Genomic DNA, 21,210 nt, shown 5'->3' with positions numbered 1-21,210 from the left:
AACTATAGTTTAGACAAACTAAAAACTAAAAAAAGGGCTTCTCTCACATTTCTCACTCCCGTCTTCCAGTTTTTCTTTCTTCAGTGTGCTATCCAAGAGGCATACCCACCAGCTATGATCTGACATGGGGCAGTGCAGGGCTCTGCTCACAGAGGCCACTACTGCAGCTCCTCTGCTACCAAAAACTTCCCATGTAAACCCAATAGACTGCTCTGCTACCAAAAACTTCCCATGTAAACCCAATAGACTGCTCTAGCTTTTTTCTTTGAAGGGCAAATCTAATTTTGAATTTTGTGCTTCAGTTCCAGGTTCCAAAAAGCATGTGAATAAACACACTTTACTGGCTGGCTGACAGCTCTTATATTTGCTTTTCCTAATAATGTCAGTAAAAAGAACACACTAAAAATGTATTTCTACTCCCCAGTTTTCCTTTATCCATATGTAAAAGTTCCTGAGGATGTAGTACTGCTCTCTGCCATTCCAGTTAATTAACTGTTATGTTTATTACAGCAATGCCATCAGGTCAATGAAGGGATAAATCTCCTCAGTGTAAAGCACTGTACAGTACTGACTTCACTTTCCTAATTTCATTTGACAAAATCTGCATTATGGAAGCAAAAAAACATATTCCTGTTACTCACTGCAAGATGCCTCCTGAAGATGTTAAAATGAAGTAATAAAAAATCACTATTAAAATGAATTCTCACCTGTTTTCATTTTCAACTTTACATCAGTTAACCTAAAAGAATTCCACAACTACTTTGGAGTTGTAAGGAAAGGAAAAAGAACTACCAACAACATCTAAACCAAAGATGTACTGCAAAAGAAAACCTGTAACTTCCAATGTCTTGTGCAAGTCTAATTGTACAGTTATATGATCATCATGTCCAAAGCTCAATGATGAATTATCCATTACGTGCTCTGAAATTAAGGTGTAACAGGAAGTCATAAAGGTACTTAAAGATCATAACATAGCCATAGTTTATCTTGAGAAAAGCTACTAAACATAGGAGCTCAATGTGACTGTGAACCATTTAATATCTACACGAATACCACATTTCAAAAATTGAGAGAAAAGTATGGGTCAAGATCCAAATAAACACATCACGGAATTGCACAGACAAATCAGAATCTGATCGGTTATATTTTTTCCATTTAATGTTCAATTCGTTGGGGCAGTAAATAGAATGGAGAAGATGGAGCAGCTGAACAGCTCTGACCTCTATTGCCTTTTTAATTATCCATGGCTGATTTCTTAGAGTAGAGAATTCACAATAATTAAAAATGTCCAGCTGAATAAAAAGTAAGAGAAACAGGAAAAAAAGTGATACAACAAAGTGATATTTTTATTCATATACCCTACTCTTTGAGTAGCTGAGGATTATTTACTAAATTGCAACAGTATTAATTTCACTCTTTCAACAAATTTTAACTCAGCACTTTCAGTGAGACAAAGCACTCTGAAAATTAAATTGCAAATCTTAACTAGTATTTCAATTCAATATAGAAAGCAGTACCAAAAACAAGTGCAAAATGCAGCATTGCAATGCACCCACAGACAATGGGAAAGGAAAGCACCCAAACCAGACAGAACTGCTGTCAGCATGTCCTGTCCTGAGATTTCACAAGGCAACAAGGGAAGACAGCAGATAACATCTTGTTGCTTTTCATGCCCTCTTTGAGATTTCATTTCACCACTAATGTATATAAGCTTATGCATCTTTCTTCTTAAGTGAACCTCACTTGAGCACTCTCTTCAATCTGCTAGAGAAGGCTGCTGCACACAACATCAACAAAAAAGTCCCCTGTCTCAAGGGAAACCTCAGTACTAATGCTGCTAAGCAGTGATTGATGAATCTGACCTTTCCCATCTCATTTGCATGTATGGCAACCAGACCTCCAAAGATTACCTTTGATCTCTTCATTTCCTTGTGTGCTAGCAGCTGCCCCAGGGCAAGTTCTTCAGTGGTGGGCTACATGGGATATATTTCCTGGTTGAACTGCCCAATGCCCTCCCTTGCTGACAGCCACAAAGTGGAGAAGACTTAAATATGTCCCATGGAAAGCTATATTATCTGGGGTAAAAAGTTGGGATGGAAAGAAATTGCTTCAAGTATTTCATTCAGCACATATTCCCCAAACTGCCTACAATTCCAGTAGGCACCCAGTAGGATGTCCAGTAGGACAGTGCATTATCACGTGACATAACATCCACAGCCCCTCCTAGCTTTCAGGGAGAGGCATTTAAGCTAATAAGCTCTGTCTTTCCTATCTATCAGAGGACAGAAACAGCCAGTTACCAAGGTTAAGCTGATGAACAATAGATAAATCACTATATTGGCTGAGACAGAGAACATGAAGACTACCAAAAGTGCAATATAATCAGAAACTAGGTATGCTTAATTAAGTCTTCATTGAGTCTTCTCAGATCTATATACTCTATATTCCCATTTTTTTTATTTTCCCTTCAGGAAACATTTTGAAACCCACATTAAAGAAACCTCCACTGGTTTCTATGACTGTTTGGTAGGAATTAGAATTTGCTCAGGTCTCAGCTGAAAGATCTGCTGTTATTTTTTGGTTCACATCTTTAAAACAGATAATAGAGCACTGTCGAGGCTATAAAGTCAATCTAGAAGAAATATTTATCTAAAAGTAATTCATGAGGGTACACGAAGTATTATTTATTCTTTCAGCTAAAATCTGTGACATAGTAGGAGCTGCCTGTGGCTCGTATTAGTATTATCCAGGCTCACGCTACACATTAGACATGGCCCATGAAACACTCCAACCTCAAGGCCAAGTAATTTCTAATATCAAATGTTCACGCAAAGACAGCTCAAGGTTGTGAAAAATACTTGCCTCCAATCTCAATTTCCATTTTCACTTTGTCAAATATTATTAAAGATAGAATTAATGTCACGGTTCAAAAACCACTGCTTACCTAAGAATAATTTCCTTTCTCTCCACAGTACTCTATTTATTGTTAACACTCCAGAATGGAGAGTATAAAGGTATTTTTATACGGTCAAGGAAAGTATGCCTTAAAAAATGCATACTACCCAGAATATAGGCAAATTTATTAAAAGTTTTGCAAATAAGATACAGAACTCCAACACTAAATGTAAAAATACATATGGATGTAACTCTGCTTACCAAGACCTTAATATATAAGATGATCCATTTATTCCAAGTTATCAGAAGATACCTGGAGAAGACCGCTTATAATAAACAGGAACAATATGAAACAACATTCAAATGATGGGAAACAAAAAATAATTTCAGATATAACTATGTGTAGAAATACTTAATGTTTTTTAAATTAGATTGGGCTTGCAAAAAAAAACAGGGGCAGGGAAGACTTCAGAAGTGCCCAACATAGCTGGGCTTCCCCATTGCTCAGTACAAGAATTGTTATGGACCAGTTTCTCCATTCTAACCTGCTTATCAGTTTAGAAGGACAGGTAGAATTCAAAGAATACATTACATTTATAATAGAAAAGGTAAAGAAATGGACATTCCAAACAAAGCCAAATATGATAAAGGCTGCAACTCTACTACTGAAAAAAAAAAACGTACCTGAGAAAATTCTAGGCATTGCAGTCAGCTGGCATGTGCCAGACCTCACTTAGTCCAGTAAAGTCTCTCAGCTTCTACATCATATGAGCTGGATACAAAATGTACCATGGGGCTTTACAATTTCAAAAATGCACTGGGAAATTGTCTGGAAGGAGTCTAAAAGGCACATGCCAAATTCATGCCACAGGCCTTTCTAGCAGTTTACTAGTACAGATGATTACAGTCCAGGAATGTTCCTGGACACAGCTTAATTTTCTAGAGCAGGTGCAGTCTCAGAGGCCACCAGAATCCTAAGAGATTACAAGATAGGATTTGATGTAGTTCAAAATTAAAACCAAAGATACAGACTGAAAAAAGCAATCACAGAACAGTGTAAAAGTAACTCCAGGTTCCAAATGAAGGTTTCACCATAGTCCAGGTCATTTACAGAAGGTCAGGTGGTAACTACAGTCCTTTTTTCAGATACACAGCATTATATTAGAGTTAGAAGAGTCAAAGCATATTACTATAATTCACTACGATTAAGTAAATCCAAAGATTATTCTCACTACTGCTAAGACTGCTTGCTTGTGATAGCAAATTGACAATTCCAGGAATGTCCAACCCACAGCTTGGCACAGCTCACACTGCAGCCACCTGCTGCCCCATGCCATCATTGATCTGCGCCATAGAGAAGATCTGGCCCCTCAGCACCAATCAAACATCAGTGTGCTATTAACCCTATCTGTACTGAAATCAGCACATGGGGCACAGTGCAGTGCCAGCTCAAGTTAAGGCAAAGGAGTGTACAGATTTCAATATATTGGCTAAACACAATCCTGTGAAGAGCAAAAATACACAGCCATGCTTTCCGTTGTGACAAAGGAACTAGAGGACAGGTTTCAAGATTGCCAAAAAATCATCATTTCTTTTTGTTTATTTGCAATTCCATTTTTAGTCATAAATACATTACCTGTAAATTTTCATATGGCATATACACAGTTGTAATCAAAAATCTGATCATGTCTCTTTATGAGACTTCTATAAGCCCGCTCTTACCAAAGAGAAATATCCTTCATTTCAAAGTCATGCCTTATTTGTGTCTGATAAGGCAAATTCCCCAGTACAAGAAAGATGTGAACATCCTGGGGAGATCCTTGCAAAAAGCCATAATAATGTTGAAGGGATTGGAGCATGTCATACAAAGTGAGGCTGGGACTCTTCAGACTTGAGAAGGCTCAGGGGGATTGTGAGTTTATATAAATACTTGACTGGGGGAGTGGAGAAGATGGAGCCAAGCTCTTCTGAGTAGTGCTTAGTGAAAGGACCAAGAGGCAATAGGCACAAACCAAAATACAGAAAAAATTGTTTAAACCTAAAAAAAAGCCTTCTTCCTATGCAGATGGTCAAACATAAGAGTGGGTTGTACAGATTGGTTCTGGACTTCTCATCCTTCCAGATATTCAACATCTGACTGGACACAGTCCTAGGCAGGCTGCTGTGGCTGGCCCTGCTCTAAGCAGAAGGGTTGGAATAAACACTCTCCCAAAGTGATTCCATGAAAACTATTACCAAGCATACAGTCTTTCAAAAATATTTCTCCCTTAATTTTAAACTGTAACATTTAAATATCATTATAATATACTAAGAAATGCTGATCTACTTGCAATGACCTATTAAAAAAATATATACAAATTTTAAATTGATGCAAATAGATTAGAAAACTGTCAGACTGTGAATTGTTTTTGTACTACTGCTTTAAAAAGCAATAGGAAATGAAATGGGACAAACAATTGCTTTAATATCCTGCACTAAAACTAAAGGCTGCAGTCCCAGGAACAGAAGCACAAGAACAAAGTTGTTCTCTATCGAGCCTGAATGTCATATCTATCACTACACTGGGTAAATATGGCTTGATTAAAGTTGATTAGACAAATATTAAATTGGCTTCATTTTGGTCATGTCCACAAACACTTCTTTATGAATACTGAGTGTAACTGAGTGAATATTTGCTTTTAAGAAGGAGGTTTTGATAGGATTGTCTGCCAACTCAACCCTTAACAGAAAGTGACAAAGATAAAAGAAAAATTATTTGAGTATCCCATTTGGGACTGAGTGCTTATCAGAGATATAAGCTCTTGACTACAAGGAAAAGATAAGGGAGACTTGTCATGACGTACATTCATAATGTACTCTTATTAAAGACCTGAAAATGCCTTGCTATGTATCTTCTAAAAATCCTGAGCACTAAAATAACATCAAAAATAAACATACACAATATATGCTTTCACTGATATGATTAGCAATATAGTCCTTTCACACAGCAATTTCAAACTGTATGGTGATGCATTCTGTTTCCTTTTCAAGCACACAATGCACTGGACTGTTTTACTTACTAGCAGCAGCAGCAGAACAATATCAGGATTATCACACGCACAGGCTACATGCATTGATGTCCAAAAATCCTCATCTTGATGATTTACATTCACTCCTCTGTCAATCAGAATTTCTGCAGCAAATGCATTATCGTAGCGAGCACACTAGAAGAAAGAGTAGATTAGGGATAGCATTATACTCCATGTACAATTGAATTTATTACATATTTTTTTCTCTATTTAAATTTAGCAGATGATATGTTTGTAGACAGCAGCTGATGAATCTATAGAAATAGTTCTGCAGATGCACCGAGTTCCATGTGTATGGCTCATGGAATCCCTTATTCCCTGTGAAAAAGCACTAAATGAAATCTGCTGAAAGCTGCAGTGAAGATGAGCTTTCTATTCATTTAATGCTGTCCTTTCAAATTAGCACACAGGAACTGAATGAATGCATCATGAGCAGTAGGCTGCAAGTATATTCACACTCACAATCACACACATCACAAACACACTAACTCCTGCCTTTTATGCAGTTTGTAGCAGTAATACATACCTCTCTATACTTCAGTCCACTACCCTTAGTGATTCCTTTTCAAGTCTCTCTGATAAATACATATGCTGCACACTACAGGTGTACAGGTAGTGCGGGTACGTGCATGTCAGCTTATGAATGTAAGGACAATTAGAGCACCTAAGGTAATAACATCCTGAGTCTGGCCTTGCACATGAGTTTAGTAACTAGAGGAGGAATCATCTTTCTCCACTGCAGCGGCTACAAGGAACCTAAGTTTCTATATTAGGTACCTGGATGCTTTGAATGCCATCCTCATACCATGCCTCATCCAATATTTACAGCTGTGTAACATTTCCTTACCCTGGAAATCACACATATACAGTAAGTGCACAAATACAGTGAAATTTGCGAAAAATTTCACAGAATCATAGAATCATCAAGGTTGGAAAAGACCTCTAAGTTCATCCAGTCAAACCATCCACCTACCACCAATATTTCTCACTAAACCATGTCCCTCAGTACAACATCTAAATGTTTCTTGAACACCTACAGGGACGGTGACTCTACCACCTTCCTGGACAGCCTGTGCCATTTCCTGATCGCTCTCTTGGAGAAGTATTTGCTAACAACCAACCCGAACCTCCCCTGGTGCAACTGGAGGCCATTCTCTCTAATCCTAATCACTTCTTACATGGGAGAAGAGGCCGACCCCCAGCTCACCACAACCTCCCTTCAGGTAGTTGTAGAGAGCAGCAAGGTCTCCCCTGAGCCTTCTATTCTCCAGGCTAAGTAATCCCAGCTCCCTCAACCTCTCCTCATAATGCTTGTACTTCAGACCCCTCATGAACTTCGTTGCCCTTCTCTGAACACGTTCCAAGCCTCGAAGTCTTTCTTGTAGTGAAAGGCCCAAAACTGAACACAGTACTCAAGATGCAGTCTCATCAGTACTGAAGACAGAGGAATGATAACTTCCCTGTTTCTGCTGGCAACACTGTTTCTGATCAAGCAAGAATGCCACTGCTCTTCTTTGCCACGTGAGTACGCTACTGGCTTGTGTTTGGCCAAGCATCAACCAATATCCCTATGTTCACTTCCTCTACACAGACTTCCATTCTGCTCCAACCCTGTAGCGTTGCCTGGGGTTGATGTGGCCAAAGTACAGGACCTGGCACTTGGACATGTTGAACTTCATCCCACTGACCCCAGTCTGTTCAGATCCCTCTGAAGGGTCATCCTACTCCCTGGCAGATCAACACTTTCTCCCAGCTTGGTGTCATCTGCAAACTTACAGAGGGTGCACCCAGTGTCCTCATCCAGGTCATCAATAAAGATACAGGGCCCAGTACTGACTCTTGGGGAACATCACTTGTGACTGGTTGCTCACCAGTTGGATTTAATGGATTTAATTCCATTCACCACCACTCTCTGGGCCCAGCCATACAGCCAGTTCTTTAACCAGCAAAGAGTGTATCTGTCCAAGCCATGGACTGCCAGCTTCTCCGGAAGTGGGAGACAGCATCAAAGACTTTGCTGAAATCTACGTAGACTAAGTCAACAGCTTTTCCCTCATCCACAGGTGGGTCATTAGAAGGAGATCAAGTTGGTAATTTGCAAGCGAGTATGACATAATTATTCAGTCACATCTAATATCACATACAGAACCACACCATGGCATCCAGTTTGCTTATCTGCATTAATATGATATGGAAGCTAGGACACTAGGAGGAAAGGGGAAAGAAGGAAAAGTGCCCAGATGGGTTCCACTGCGCAGTCAAAACATAGCTGAGGTACCTTGGTGAATGTAGGAGTTGCATATAATATTGGGTTCATAAGTACAGATACAGATGAAAATTAAACTCTTGGAGGTTAAAAAGCAGTCATGCATTAAACAATTTTCAAATATACTGACAGATTATTCAACAGAAAGTAAATTCTGATGTACTAAATTTCCTTTAGTTTGCAATGTAACTGACAGTTCCAGAAACTGTCGGTTTCATTGCAACAGTACCATTCGTATTATCACTAGTATAACTTGAGTTGTTAATGTTCAAGTTTTAACAAATCAGAGATAAGAAATTTTATAGTACAGATCAACACAATCTGAAACCAACCACATTTTCAAGCTATTGTTAAGCAAAAAAATGTCAAAAGTGCTTCCAAAATCTAAAATAAAACATTCTGCAAGCAGACTTTTAACTAGATCTTTTATGCCCTTGTTGTATTTCTGAAGTTACATTTATTTTAGCAGCATTGTGAAATAAAAGTAGAATTCAAGTATCTTAAAATAGTTTCACATTGAACAGAAAGCACATCTAAAATTGAAGCATGACAGAGGATGCAAAGGATGATCAAACTTAAGAATTTGTGGTAAGCTTTGCCAATGGCTTCTGTCTCTGCAGTCTTTTCTGTATGGTAGCCTTTCTCCTACATGCCCTTACATCTTGCTTCTCTTTTGGTCACTGCATACAATCAGTTTTCCTTCTATCTTCTACTTAATCCAAATGGCAATGCAAACAATAACACAGATGCAGACTGTGTTAAATATGTATGAGCAGAAAATTAGTGCAAGAAAATATGCACAAAAAAACAAAAGGAAAATGTTATATCATGGTGTTCTTCATATAGGAACTATGAATCTTTGAACCACACAATTATACCTTCAAAATCAAACAGTATTTCCTTTGTTCTTACTGTGCAGATAATTTATAAATAAAACATTTCATTTTACTTGGTTAGTTACAATTCCTAGAATATGATCCACCCTTCGATAAGCAATTTGAAAATGACCATTTATTTCACATGCATAGCTGGATGCCTTCATAATGACCATGGAGGACAGTGTAGATTAAAAAAAAAAGTATTGCTAAGACATTTTTCTCGCTGATATTCCCAATCTGCTACTCAGTACCCTACCGTATTTATCCACAGTCACTAACACTAATATTCAATCACTCTTACCAGATGGAGCAAGGAACCTCCTGAGGAAACAAGCATATGAGGGTCAGCACCATCCTTCAACAGCCGCAGCACTGAAATATCAAAGTAAAGAGGAACAAGAGTTAATGCAGCAATACAGCCAACTCCAAGCTGTTAATTGCCTGATTCTTCCCCATCTTCATTAACAGATTTAATAATATATGCAAACTGCTGAGATAACATTTGCAAAACTATCATGTCAGCATCTCCCATCCCATCTATTTTAATGGCTAGGCCTGGAAGCAAAGAACCTTTGATAACAATGTTAAAATGAACAGTATCGAGGACTTCTCAAAAGGACAGATGATGAGCATGTTAGCTCTGTATGTAGGAGAGGGGAGGAAAGAGACTCTTACTCAAGGTCACAATCACCTTAGGAGCAAAATCACAGTCTATTGGTTTGATTTGATTTTGCAGAGTTCCCACAAGACCTGTTGGCTTTTTCAGTAAATAATTGAAAATAGCATTCATAAGTTGTATCACTCAACATTAATCACCAAAGCATAGCTAAATGATCTGATCTGCACTCAATTTAACCTTTACAATACATTGTCAGATTACTGATGCAGAATAATTCTTAAAATGATATTCATAGTTCAACCTCACTCCCAGTTACATCTATCAGTCTCCCTTTTGAAATGAACACAGGCTTACAAATGCAAGCAGAAAAACAACCCTGCATATCAGTGCCCACTCAAGGGTGAAAATTCAGCACTTTTTCCCAATGGTCTTCACTGCGTTTATAACCTTTTCACTTGGAATTTAAGCACTGAATAACTCACGCCACCAGTGCTCATTCCTGGAGCAGAACAGAGCAGTCACACTGTCAGGCACCATCAGGGGAACTCACCCCAGCACTGCAGTCCTTTCTTCACTGAACTGGTAAGAAAAAAAAAGCCTCCAGCCAGGTAAGTAACTGCCAATAATGTACTATGAATAGGAACATAGCTCATTTTGTTCCCATCATCTGGAAATCCTGGGTTTTATTTAATTTAATTCAATTTAAAATTCCTGGACAGAGTTGTGCAAAGGCCTACAAAGCATTCTAAAGTTCTGGGTACCCCAAACCTCTGCACCACTGCAATTTCTGTCCTACAGGAGAGCCATCAAATTATCTCACGGCTGTTCCAGCTCCTAAGAATCTGTCAAGAAAATAATCATAGAATGGCTCAGGTTTGAAGGGTGTTTAAAGATAATCTAGATACAATCCCTCTTGAGGGCAGGGTCACCCACCACTAGATCAGGCTGCCCAGGACCCCATCCAAGCTGGCCTTCAATGCCTCCAGAAATGGGGCATCAACAATCTCTCTGGGCAACCCCTTCTAGTGCTTCACTACCCTCTGAGTAAAAAAAAATTCCAGCTAATATCTAAATTAAAATTTCCCTCTTTTAGTTTAAAGCCATTCCCCCGTGTCTGATCACTTTCAGATCGTGTAAAAAGTTGGTTCCCCTCCTGCTTGTAAGCTCCTTTCAAGTACTAGAAGGAAGGCTGCACTGGGGTCCCCCTAGAGTCTTCTCTAAGCTAAACAAGCCGAAATCGCTCAGCCTTTCTTTGTAGGGGAGGTGCTCCAGCTCTCTGATCATCTTTATGGTCCTTCTCTGGACCCACTCCAAAAGCTCCACATCTTTCTTGTGTTGGGGGCCCAGGCCTGAATGCAGTACTCCAGAAAGGGCTTGTCAAGAGCCAAGTAGAGGCAGATAATCATCTCCCTCTCCCTGCTGCTCATCCTCCTTTCAATGCAGCCCAGGATACTATTGGCCTTCCAGGCTACAAGTGCACACTGCTGGCTCATGTCCAGCTTTTCGTCCACCAGGACAAAAGAGAGAGAGAAGACCTAAGTCCTTCTCCACAGGGCTGCTCTCAATGAATTCTTCACTCAGTTCGTACTGATATCTGGATTCTCTCAACCCAAGGGCAACACCTTGCATTTGACTTCTTGAATCTCATTAGGTTCTCATGTGCTCACTTTCTGAGCCTATCCAAGTCTCTCAGGATGGCACCCCTTACTTTTATTGTGTCAACTGCACCACTCAGCTTCCCAGTGTCCATGTTGTTTGTTGATAACGATGTTGAAGAGCATCGGTCCCAGGACAGACTCCTGGGAGACACAACTCATCACTGCCTTCACTTGGACATAGATCTGTTGATGACAGTTCTCTGGCTATGACTATCCAAGCAATTTTTTATCCACCAAATAGTCCAGCCTTCAAAACTCATCTCTCTCCAATTTAGAGATAAGGATGTAGTGGAGGACCATGTCAAAGACCTTGAAATGATGTGTATAATGTGCACCATCTCCACCTTACCCATGCATTTTGTGTGTTTGCTTTATCTTGAGTATATCTTTTAATTCCTTTTTCACTGTACTGAATGTACTTACTGCATTCAAACATTCAGTTGACCTTTTTGAAAGGAATCAGCTTTCTTTTCAAACACTGTAAATTTTTACAAGTAATGTCTTTTGAAAATGCTGTTATTTCTTATCATGTGTCCTAAACATATGCTGCTTAAGAAAGAAAATCTGGCTAAATGGTTGCAAGCCTGTAAAATTCATGTGAAAATTGGACTAGAAAAGGCTTGGCATTATCATCACTACCTGCTCCACACACACTAAACACAATAGTATATAGTGAGCAAATATTTACATTGGTTATACAAATCCATTAAATCTTCTGCTCATGTTTAAACTTTGAAAATCAAACATCAGTCCAAACCACTGTATAAATTCACAATTTATGAGTAGTTCCATGTACCTATTTCAGCTCACCAAAGGTTTTGGTTTGGTTCATTTATACAACTCTGAAAGACTAGATGTTCTGGCAAATGCCACTTTGAAAGCTAACTACAATTAGAAGCTACTGTAGTCTCTAGTTTATCCATTAGAAGCAGAAGTGGAACATTAAGTAACCTGAAATGAAACAAATGTCAAGCAAGATGAAAAGCAGGAAAGCAGGAAAAAGGAGAGAGGGAAGGTAGAGAAATACAAACATATTTTCATAACCTTGAGAAAAAAATTGATGAATGACAAAAAACAATGCATTTCTTTCTGCCCTAGGGACTGGAAATTCAGTTCTAAAGTATACAAGTGTCCTCATCCAGAGTCCTTCAAAAATAAAAGCACATAACTCAGTTCCTTTCTTCGTTAATGTTTCAATTGCTGACTATATAAGGAGATGCTTCCTCCATCTCAGGTTTACGTCAGCTAAGACTTTTCCTACCTCCTTAAAAAGGTGTGCAACTGTATCATTTTCATGAGAATATTTTCAGCATTTGTATGTTACACCTTTTCTTTAGCAGGACATAAAACATTGATTCTATATCACAAAAGATTTCTTACAGCTCCAGAAGTAATTTCAATATGCCAACCTGGTCAGTATTTCATCTAAACAAGTTAACCCAGTCATTCTCCTTCCTCATCCCTTATTTTCAGCAAGAGAAAAAAAGTCTAGCCATTTCAGTCTCTCTGCCACTTTATATACTGCTTTTGAGTAGCATTTTTTCTCAAGAAAAAAAATAAAATAAAATAATGGCAGTAAAAATAAGACACAAGATTTCTTGTTTGATCATTGAGATGAAATCACTCATTAAGAGTCTTGAAAACACCAAAACTGCTTTAAAGCTAATTCCCTCTAAGCAAAGACAGAAGATGAATATCTTACCTGTTTGCTAGGAGCAGGACAAGAATGGAAAATTGCATTTCTAAAAATATTCCATAAAAATGTCACCTGGAGCCTAAAATTGTAACTGACACAAAAAGTCCTTGGCCACTTGTGTACAAAAACATAAGAGAATTTATTGTCTCTTCCCTTCATCAAGCTTCCCAAAGTCTTAGTGCTTATAGAACAGTTATGCAGAAGGAAGGAACAACTTTCCAGATCCATTCAGTGACACTGCTTTTGAAAGCAAAGAAATGACAGATCATTTCTAGATCTGAAATTAAAATTCATAAGAATTAATATCTTCGCCCTGCTACCCCCTCAGGAGAAATATGTACCAAGATTATATCACAAAGAAACAATACAAAACTGCAAGCTGAAGTAGAATATTAATTAGGACAATAAGCAAATGAACAAGTCATATACAAAGAAACCAGAGTAAGTAGATAAAAGCTCAACAGTTCTGTTCATCTCAACTATTTTTTCCTCATTACTGTGTGGCTTATTCAGTGCTTTGGGAAATTCACATCACAGAGACTACTTAGGAAGATATGCAAACTCTCAACTGGCCAAGAGTCTTTGCTCTGAATTAGGATTAAGTGAAACATTCCTCCGCATATAAAGGCAAATAAAAAAATATTCCTCTTTTCTTGAATTCTACCCTTCTCTGTAAAACATATTAAAAAAGAAAACAATGAAAAGATCACAGAAGCAAAACTCCCCTCCCAACCATGCAATTCACTTAGGTCTTCCACTGAAGGCTATAACAGTCAACAGGAAAATCTTCACTTTTATGTTCAGCTTTTCCTTTCGATAGAACTACTGCCAGTAATTTGGGGAAAAAAATTCCCTAATGAGGACAACAAGTCACACACAACTGTGTTCCAGAAATGCTGCATCTCCCTTAATTAGTGCAATTTTTAAGATAGTTTTCAAAGGCTTTCTTTCAAAACTAGTTTGATTGTATATTCTTTCCTGGAAGAGAAATCTCCAGAAAAAAGAAGGGACTGAAAATAGGCCTTAAGACAGGAAGCTGACCTCTACTTGAAAATAAAAATTGAGAGTAACATTTTTAGAGGTCCATCCATTCTTCTAAGCTCTTTCAGATCTAACATGCAAAATTATCAGCAAGCTCAAGAAGAACTGATACGACCATTCACAAACCGTACTATCTAATAAAGCTTTTTAAACAGCACTGAAGTGATGAAGTCGGTCTCACATTACAATGTTAACTACATTATTCCACTGAGCTGAATAGCTTTCCACAGTTCACTGACTGTATTTACTGAATTACAACTTTCTACGCAGCCCTACAGTCCACTAAAGCTAGCACAGCCATACCTGCTACCAGTCACAGGCCTTGTAATAGTCTTCCATGTGGGTCTAGGTCTGTAAGGCTAATTTTATCTGGACTTGCTTTGGCATTTTTTCAGCTTTTTTAGCTGTTACAGCAATTGTTTTATGACCGGTGACAATTAGCTAATGTTTTAGTTTGGTTTAAAGAACTGGGCAGTAAGATTAATAACTTTGTTATACATAGGAATAAATACTACTTTGGCTGGGCTATAACTAAAAACATCTAGCTACTAGCTATTATACTATGTAGAACCATCTGTAACCTTACATGTTAGAAAGTAAAAGAGTACAAGTCTGAAGTGACAGTAGAACCTTGCACACGATTCCCGAAGCCCCAGGGCTGCCAAGAGCCCATTAGTGACCAGTGGTAATGCAAACTTTAGATATGGGTAAACCAGTTTTATTTTTAACAGGAAAGACAGAAAAAGAAATATCCAGTAAATGTAAAACTTACCTTCTGCTGTGTTGAATATAGATTACTAGTAGATGTTTCTAACAGTCATTGCTCTGGGAGTAGCAGCTACCTAGTGTAAACTTTGCTCCTGTTAACACTTATTTCTGTTCTCAGTTTAGCAGGGATACATACCTCTAGCTGAAAGGCTTTACTTGTTCGTTATGTGAAGAAATGTGACTTACTGTGGACACCTCCAGCTGCTGCTGAAATGGGTCTTTCTGTTCACCTGTTGCCTCAGGCTGAATGTTTCTGCCACTTCCCTTATGCTGGCACAAGACAAAGACTACTTTTAAGCTAGATAAACTATTTGGGAATGGCTTGGAATGGCTACAAACAAATATGAAGAGTGGAGTAACCACTCCAGCAGTGGTTGAAAATGGTTCTGGGGGTAAATCAACCATGAAATTGTGTAACTGGATAACAGAAATGACACTGAACCAAGAAGAACAGTATATTTCTACCTTCAATTAACGAAGTGCCATATTTTGTCTGGTTGTCACTCCATAATCAGATTGTTCATCCAACAATAGCATCTTAAACCTTGTTTAGGTGCACCACTTAGAATTCTTGCCTTCTTCGTTCCCCTCTAATATGCCTTCCTTATTCCAGTCATGTTGTACTTTCAGCTTGAACTGAAGATAATTATGAAGAACCCGTTAGACAACTCAGCTGCACATGAGATGTATAGATGAACACCAATCTCTGTTATGTTAGTCTTAATCAGAGCAGCAAATGAAATCAATTAAGATGTCATAATTTTTTAGTAAATGTCATCTTAGAACAACGCCTACTTTTCCTATTATGAGGTTAAAATGAAAATTCAAAATTCAAGAAGTGTTACGTGTAGATGTCATCATTATTTTAATTTAGCTTGTTTCTCTAACAAACACATTTACAGTAACAATACTTTCACAACATAACAAGTGAGACAGCTGATGCTTTCAAATCAAGTGGTCCCACCACTTATTCAGAAAAATCATTCTCTTAGTGTCCTTCTAAAACAACTTATTCATAATCCTACTGTTTTTTCCACCTTTGAAGTATTTCCAAAGCATCTGTCAAATTTGCTTAAACCTCATCTAATTTCTCATTTTCTGAAGAACTCCTGGAACTTAATCCCTGCACTGGAGCTCAACTGAAGCATTAAATAAATTTATTAAAAAAAAAAAACATAAAGGAAATCACTACATTTGGACACTAAGTGCTATGCCATTCACAGAATGCATTAACAAAGGGAGGAAAAAGACATTTTCCACAGAAGTTGAATTTGAGAACCTTAGCTTTCTATACGCAAACCATGTTGTCCACTGTTTGAACACAGCATTGATGAGAATGAGGCCACTGCTTTCATTCTACCTAGCAGAGCTCCCATACTTTATAATTTTTCTTCAGGCAGACAGGAAATCTGATGATGGTCCCTAAGCAATTGGGTTATTGATTCTTTGCTGAACTTAAGGATATGAATTGTCAGGCTGATTTGATACGATTCTCTTTAAAAGAAGGAAATCAAACCACCAATGAAACAGATTGACAGAGGTAGTCCTACATCCTCACTGTCACAGCTTTAAGGTTAGACCTGGATCAAAACAGATGCTAGTTTTCTCCCGTGCTTTCTTAGTGGAGAAATCAATCAGATCCCAAGCCTGGGTGTGGGCCTCAGACACTTCTCTGTAGGTGAGAACCTCAAGCAGCAGGGAGAAGCTCATCATGACAGGATAGCTCATCCCACTAAGAGCGGCAGCTTCAAACACTTCACGTCCACATCTAGGCATTCAGCAATCCTACCAGCTTCCTAGTGATACAAATCATTCAAGGTCAAGGGAACAGCCGTCCTGTTATCTGAGGTACCCTGAACCAGAAAATCCCATAAAAATAATTGTTATGTCTCTAGGCTCCACAGTCACTAATTCTAACTCAAATGAGATCAATGAGGAGATCACAGTTCCATCCATGGGACAGATATTTCTGTTGCTATACAGACATCGCCAGAATAGCTCATGAGTTTAGGCTCTACCATTATTCAACAAGTGCTAAACAGAACATTTCTTCAAGCAAATTCCACCTTGTTTTATTTTATATATGCAAAATTGTATGCAGTTCTTGCCTCCACTGGAAAATATTTAAGACCAGAAATCAAATGGCTTATATGCACAAGCACAGTAATTACAAATTAATCTCCTTACAAAAAAGTGATTACGGGCAGCAGTCAAACAAGATACACCACAAGTTAAGTGGTGGTATGGCAGGTAAAACACTTTTGTTTTTAAGACTCTATAAAGACAGATACTCGCATGGAAAAGCACACTGGACTAGGATCAATTCAGAGGAACAATATTTAAAAACTAATGGATCACATTGCCTAACATTTACATCTAATTTCTTCCTCTTTTTTTTTTTTTTTTTTTTTTTTTTTTTTTTTTTGGTAGGACATTTATTTTCTTTCTTTTTTCACTTCACTTTTTTTCGGTTCCTACCTGCCTTATGGTTACAGTTTCTAATAGAATCCTCTGCCTAGACTGAAACGGAAAAACAGTGACCACTGTAATTTAGAGAAGACTGAAGGAGCCAGTTCTAGCCAATTCAATATTCAGTTTTATACACCAAAGATATTTCTGCAAGGAGCACACCTCAAGGCTCTATGCAGTGGTGGTCATCCCTTGTTGCCTCTATTTTTTAATCCACTTTTCCAGAGTTATTGCTCTGGCCATGTCAAAAGAGAAAAATGCTGTGATAAAGTCTCACTAGTTTATAAAGCTGTGATTTTACCTCAGTGCAAACTTCTGTAAATAACCTCACAGAATAACACCTGCTTAGCTAAAAAAATTGCTTCTATCATCATAGCTGATAGTACTGCAGGGGTTTGCCAGTATAGCTATTTCCTGGGTCAAATTAGCTATGTCATCAAGGTAGCATGGTAGCATGGACCTGACTGAATTCTGAATTTTTGTTAGTGAGGTATACAGAGACACCCAACTCTACACTCAAATGTTTGTAGAACTGAATAAGTTTCAGAGCCTTACAATATTTTACAGTATGTTAAATTTATTTCAGAGTATTCAAGTCTCCAGTTCTACAGTTATTATATACAACATGATAAAACACACATCAGCAAAAAACTCATTCTGTGGGCAGTAGACTAATTTGAAAACAATTGCCATCCCATGTTTTTCCCCAGTGTAACACTGGAAGTTGAAGAATTTGCATACACCACTATTTTTTCTGCTGAATAGACTGTACGCTGCCTCTATTTTATCATGTCTGTTGATCCTATACCAGAATTCTTAATTGCCATAAATCAAATTACCCTTGACTTGAATTTCATATAAAGTGAGACTCACTCCCTCTTTTAACTCTCACACCATGCACAGCAAGTCTATGCCAGCTGGTTTAGAAGCAGTGTAAGCAAGTCATTAGGACTCCTATTAGAGATCTTCAAGGATAACAGGCTATTATCCTGCTTAGCAGCTGCTAAATGGTACTAATTACCAGCTGTAGACCACTGGCTGTTCGATTCTGTATGTATACAGTGCTATTCCCAGGGCGTGCACAAGGAAGCAAACTTCAACCAGAACAAACCAGGGATATTAGTTAACAATACATTAATCCAAAACAGTCGTGCATGTGACATAGGAGTGGCCAGAATTATCTGATTCCAGGAATATCTCAGGAATATCTCACCACTTGGCATACTTTCCTCGGGCATCCCTCTTCACAGGACATAATCTGTGACAGCATATACATCATCGAAATACAAGTTGCTTCACTCTTATTTATGCTTTCTTTCATGCACTTCTGCCTTTGACCTTGTGAAGCAGTGGCACACGTCCATCTGCCATGAGCTGGTATGGGGAGATAAGTCAGCTGAAGGCTAACCTTATGAAAGGCAGCTTCCATCTGATTCAGTGCCCCAAACTGGTTCACATCAAGATGAGCATGAAGGAGTAGCACAAAAGGATAGAACAGTAGCAGAGGACACAAAGGAAAGTAACTAATGGCAACCTCAATTTAGCTTAATTTTAAACTGTTAGAAATGTCATTTGGTATCTAACGCATCCTTAGGCTACTGTCAAAATTATGCCACAGTGGCTTCAAGATGCCTGCATATTATATTGTCTTTCTTTGCATCAGCAAATCAGCAATACGGAGGTGAATCGGTTCAGTTGACGCTGAACATAACTTGATTTTGCTCTCTCTTGGATCAGTTTGCTGAATTGGCTTCTTCTGCAGCCACAATTGTCTGACATAAAGAGCACGCATCAAGATCTGTGGTAGGAATGGGATCAAAAAAAAAAAAAAAAAAAATGAAAATTTTTGAATCAGAAAATATAAACATTGGCATAACATAGAGGCACTTTATTATATAACTTGATTCACTGCTCACATATGCATTGAACTCCAAGAAGAATCCTCCTACTGGTATAAGTGCACCTCTGTGGGAGTGAGCAGTACCATTTCAATTCAAACAGTGACTAGAATGATACAATTATTTTTTTGTTAACTCAAATCATGACAAATCAAAAGCCACTACAGGGTGTGATCAATATAAAATTTTCCCAGACTTTCAATATGCAGACAACTGTAACTGAAGGTATTTACAGCAAAAAATACACAACGGATGAATGTTAAAAAACGTTTTAAACGTTCCAACTAAGGAACACTGTGCATTGTATTTTGGCAGGTATCACTATGCGAAAAAGTTATTTTCCATCATCTAAATTCAATCTACATTTTTCTTTGTTTTCATTTATACTTATCCTGCTGAATTTACCAACTCTAACCCAATTCCTTCCCAAATTCCTAAATCTTGCATATACCTTGTAGATGAATATGGTTACAATCCAATTCCCCTGAAGATCATGTGTGTTCCAATGCAACCATGAAGTAGGAGCCCAAAATAACTGTCTGCTGTGATTAATATTTGTCACTACCATTTGGGTAATGGTAAATTCAGATTTTTACTCACATATGCTATCCATCAGCCTAATTTTTGTTTATTTTTTTATTCCTCTCCAAGCTTCTCACTCTCTCTTAGATCATTTTCAGTGATAGAATGCCAATTCATGAAGATGTGACTATGTCTAAAATCAATTACTGCACTCAAAAATCAGTACTATGCTCCTTACTGCTACGTATATATTATATCCAGTTTGAACAACAACATGCTGAACTCCATACAATTGTCATGGCCCCAAGGGCCTACTTGTCTCTGCTCAACCCCAGGGATCCCCAGCCTTGCCTAGGACCTGGACCCGATGACAGCCCCAAGGCCATCAACCCTGCCCCAATGAGGCCTCAGCAGTGCTGGCCTCCAGCTCTACAAAGCCCTGTCCTTCCTGGCCATGGAATCTAACAAGCTGGGCCCAACCGTGGCCCAACACCCCAGTCTTGGCCTGTCCCTATCCCCAAAGCACCCCAGTGCCTGGGGCAGGGCTGCCCCCCAGAGCACCCAGCTGCACTGCTCCTGACTGGGGCAATGGGGCGGGCACTTGGTGACAGGCCCTGCCTCGCCACCCCAGGCATACTCCCACCATATTCCCAGTGCTCCAGCTCACATAGACATGCTGGCCCTCATGGTTCCCTTACAGCATTTCCATATATTTAATTAAATTCAAACAAACTACCACCTCCCGAAGGATTTTCAATACCATCCACAGTTGACAACAAACTTCCATAAGTTTCACAGAAGCAGAATCACACCTCTGCTCCTCCACTCTTATATTTTCAAAGTCCACATAATCACGTTTTTCTGAGCTTTTCTAAATCTTTTTTAAAATCCTACTTTGTTATCTCTATTATCCACATATGTCATTTTTAGCTTACTACTATTTGTATGCTATGAAACATTTTCTGGTTGAGGTAGAGTTTCCTATATGGCAAATTTCATCTTATCAACATACTTTAGTCTTTTGATACCAGAACCACCTTTTAGACATCGCAGAGATGGTGAAGAGTTGTGAAAAGCTCTGGACAACACGGTTGTTTGTATATACTAAGTCACTCCTTTCTCATAATAGTTCTAGACTCTTAAAATGGAAAGAAGTTGAAGGGTGATGCATACATGCCACACCTACTACTTTTATTTTTCAATATCAGCATTCAACCACAGCCCTTCACAATTTGCCAGAAACAACTGAGAATATCATACAACTTGATAGTTTTTCTCTACTTCACCCACACCTCTCAGTTTGTTTCCTAATATAATGCATGAGATGTGCAAAGCCTAATGACTCCTTGCACAAATGGACACTGTGAGACATCTCTGATGTCCTGTCAGACATTATGTAAATTTGATGCAACATACGATGTAATGAGTTACA

The 21,210-nt window shown here is 38.5% G+C and overlaps 1 protein-coding gene across 7 annotated transcripts in view; it reads right to left on the bottom strand.

Moving 5' to 3' along the window:
• Positions 1–21,210, bottom strand: part of MYO16 (myosin XVI) — a 356,972-nt gene that overhangs the window by 232,304 nt on the left and 103,458 nt on the right. For all 7 annotated transcript variants that reach the window (XM_085215386.1, XM_085215393.1, XM_085215400.1 and 4 more), the window contains exons 3-4: positions 9,409–9,479; positions 5,955–6,098 (exon numbers count right to left, since the gene is read on the bottom strand). In XM_085215386.1, the coding sequence (XP_085071512.1) occupies positions 5,955–6,098; positions 9,409–9,479 (215 nt within the window). The remainder of the gene's footprint in view (positions 1–5,954; positions 6,099–9,408; positions 9,480–21,210) is intronic.

Source organism: Meleagris gallopavo, chromosome 1 (genome assembly GCF_905368555.1).
Source record: "Meleagris gallopavo chromosome 1, MGAL_WU_HG_1.1, whole genome shotgun sequence".
Taxonomy (NCBI): Eukaryota; Metazoa; Chordata; class Aves; order Galliformes; family Phasianidae; genus Meleagris; species Meleagris gallopavo.
The sequence above is the reverse complement of the archived record's forward strand: the minus strand, read 5'-3'. Positions and strand labels throughout refer to the sequence as shown.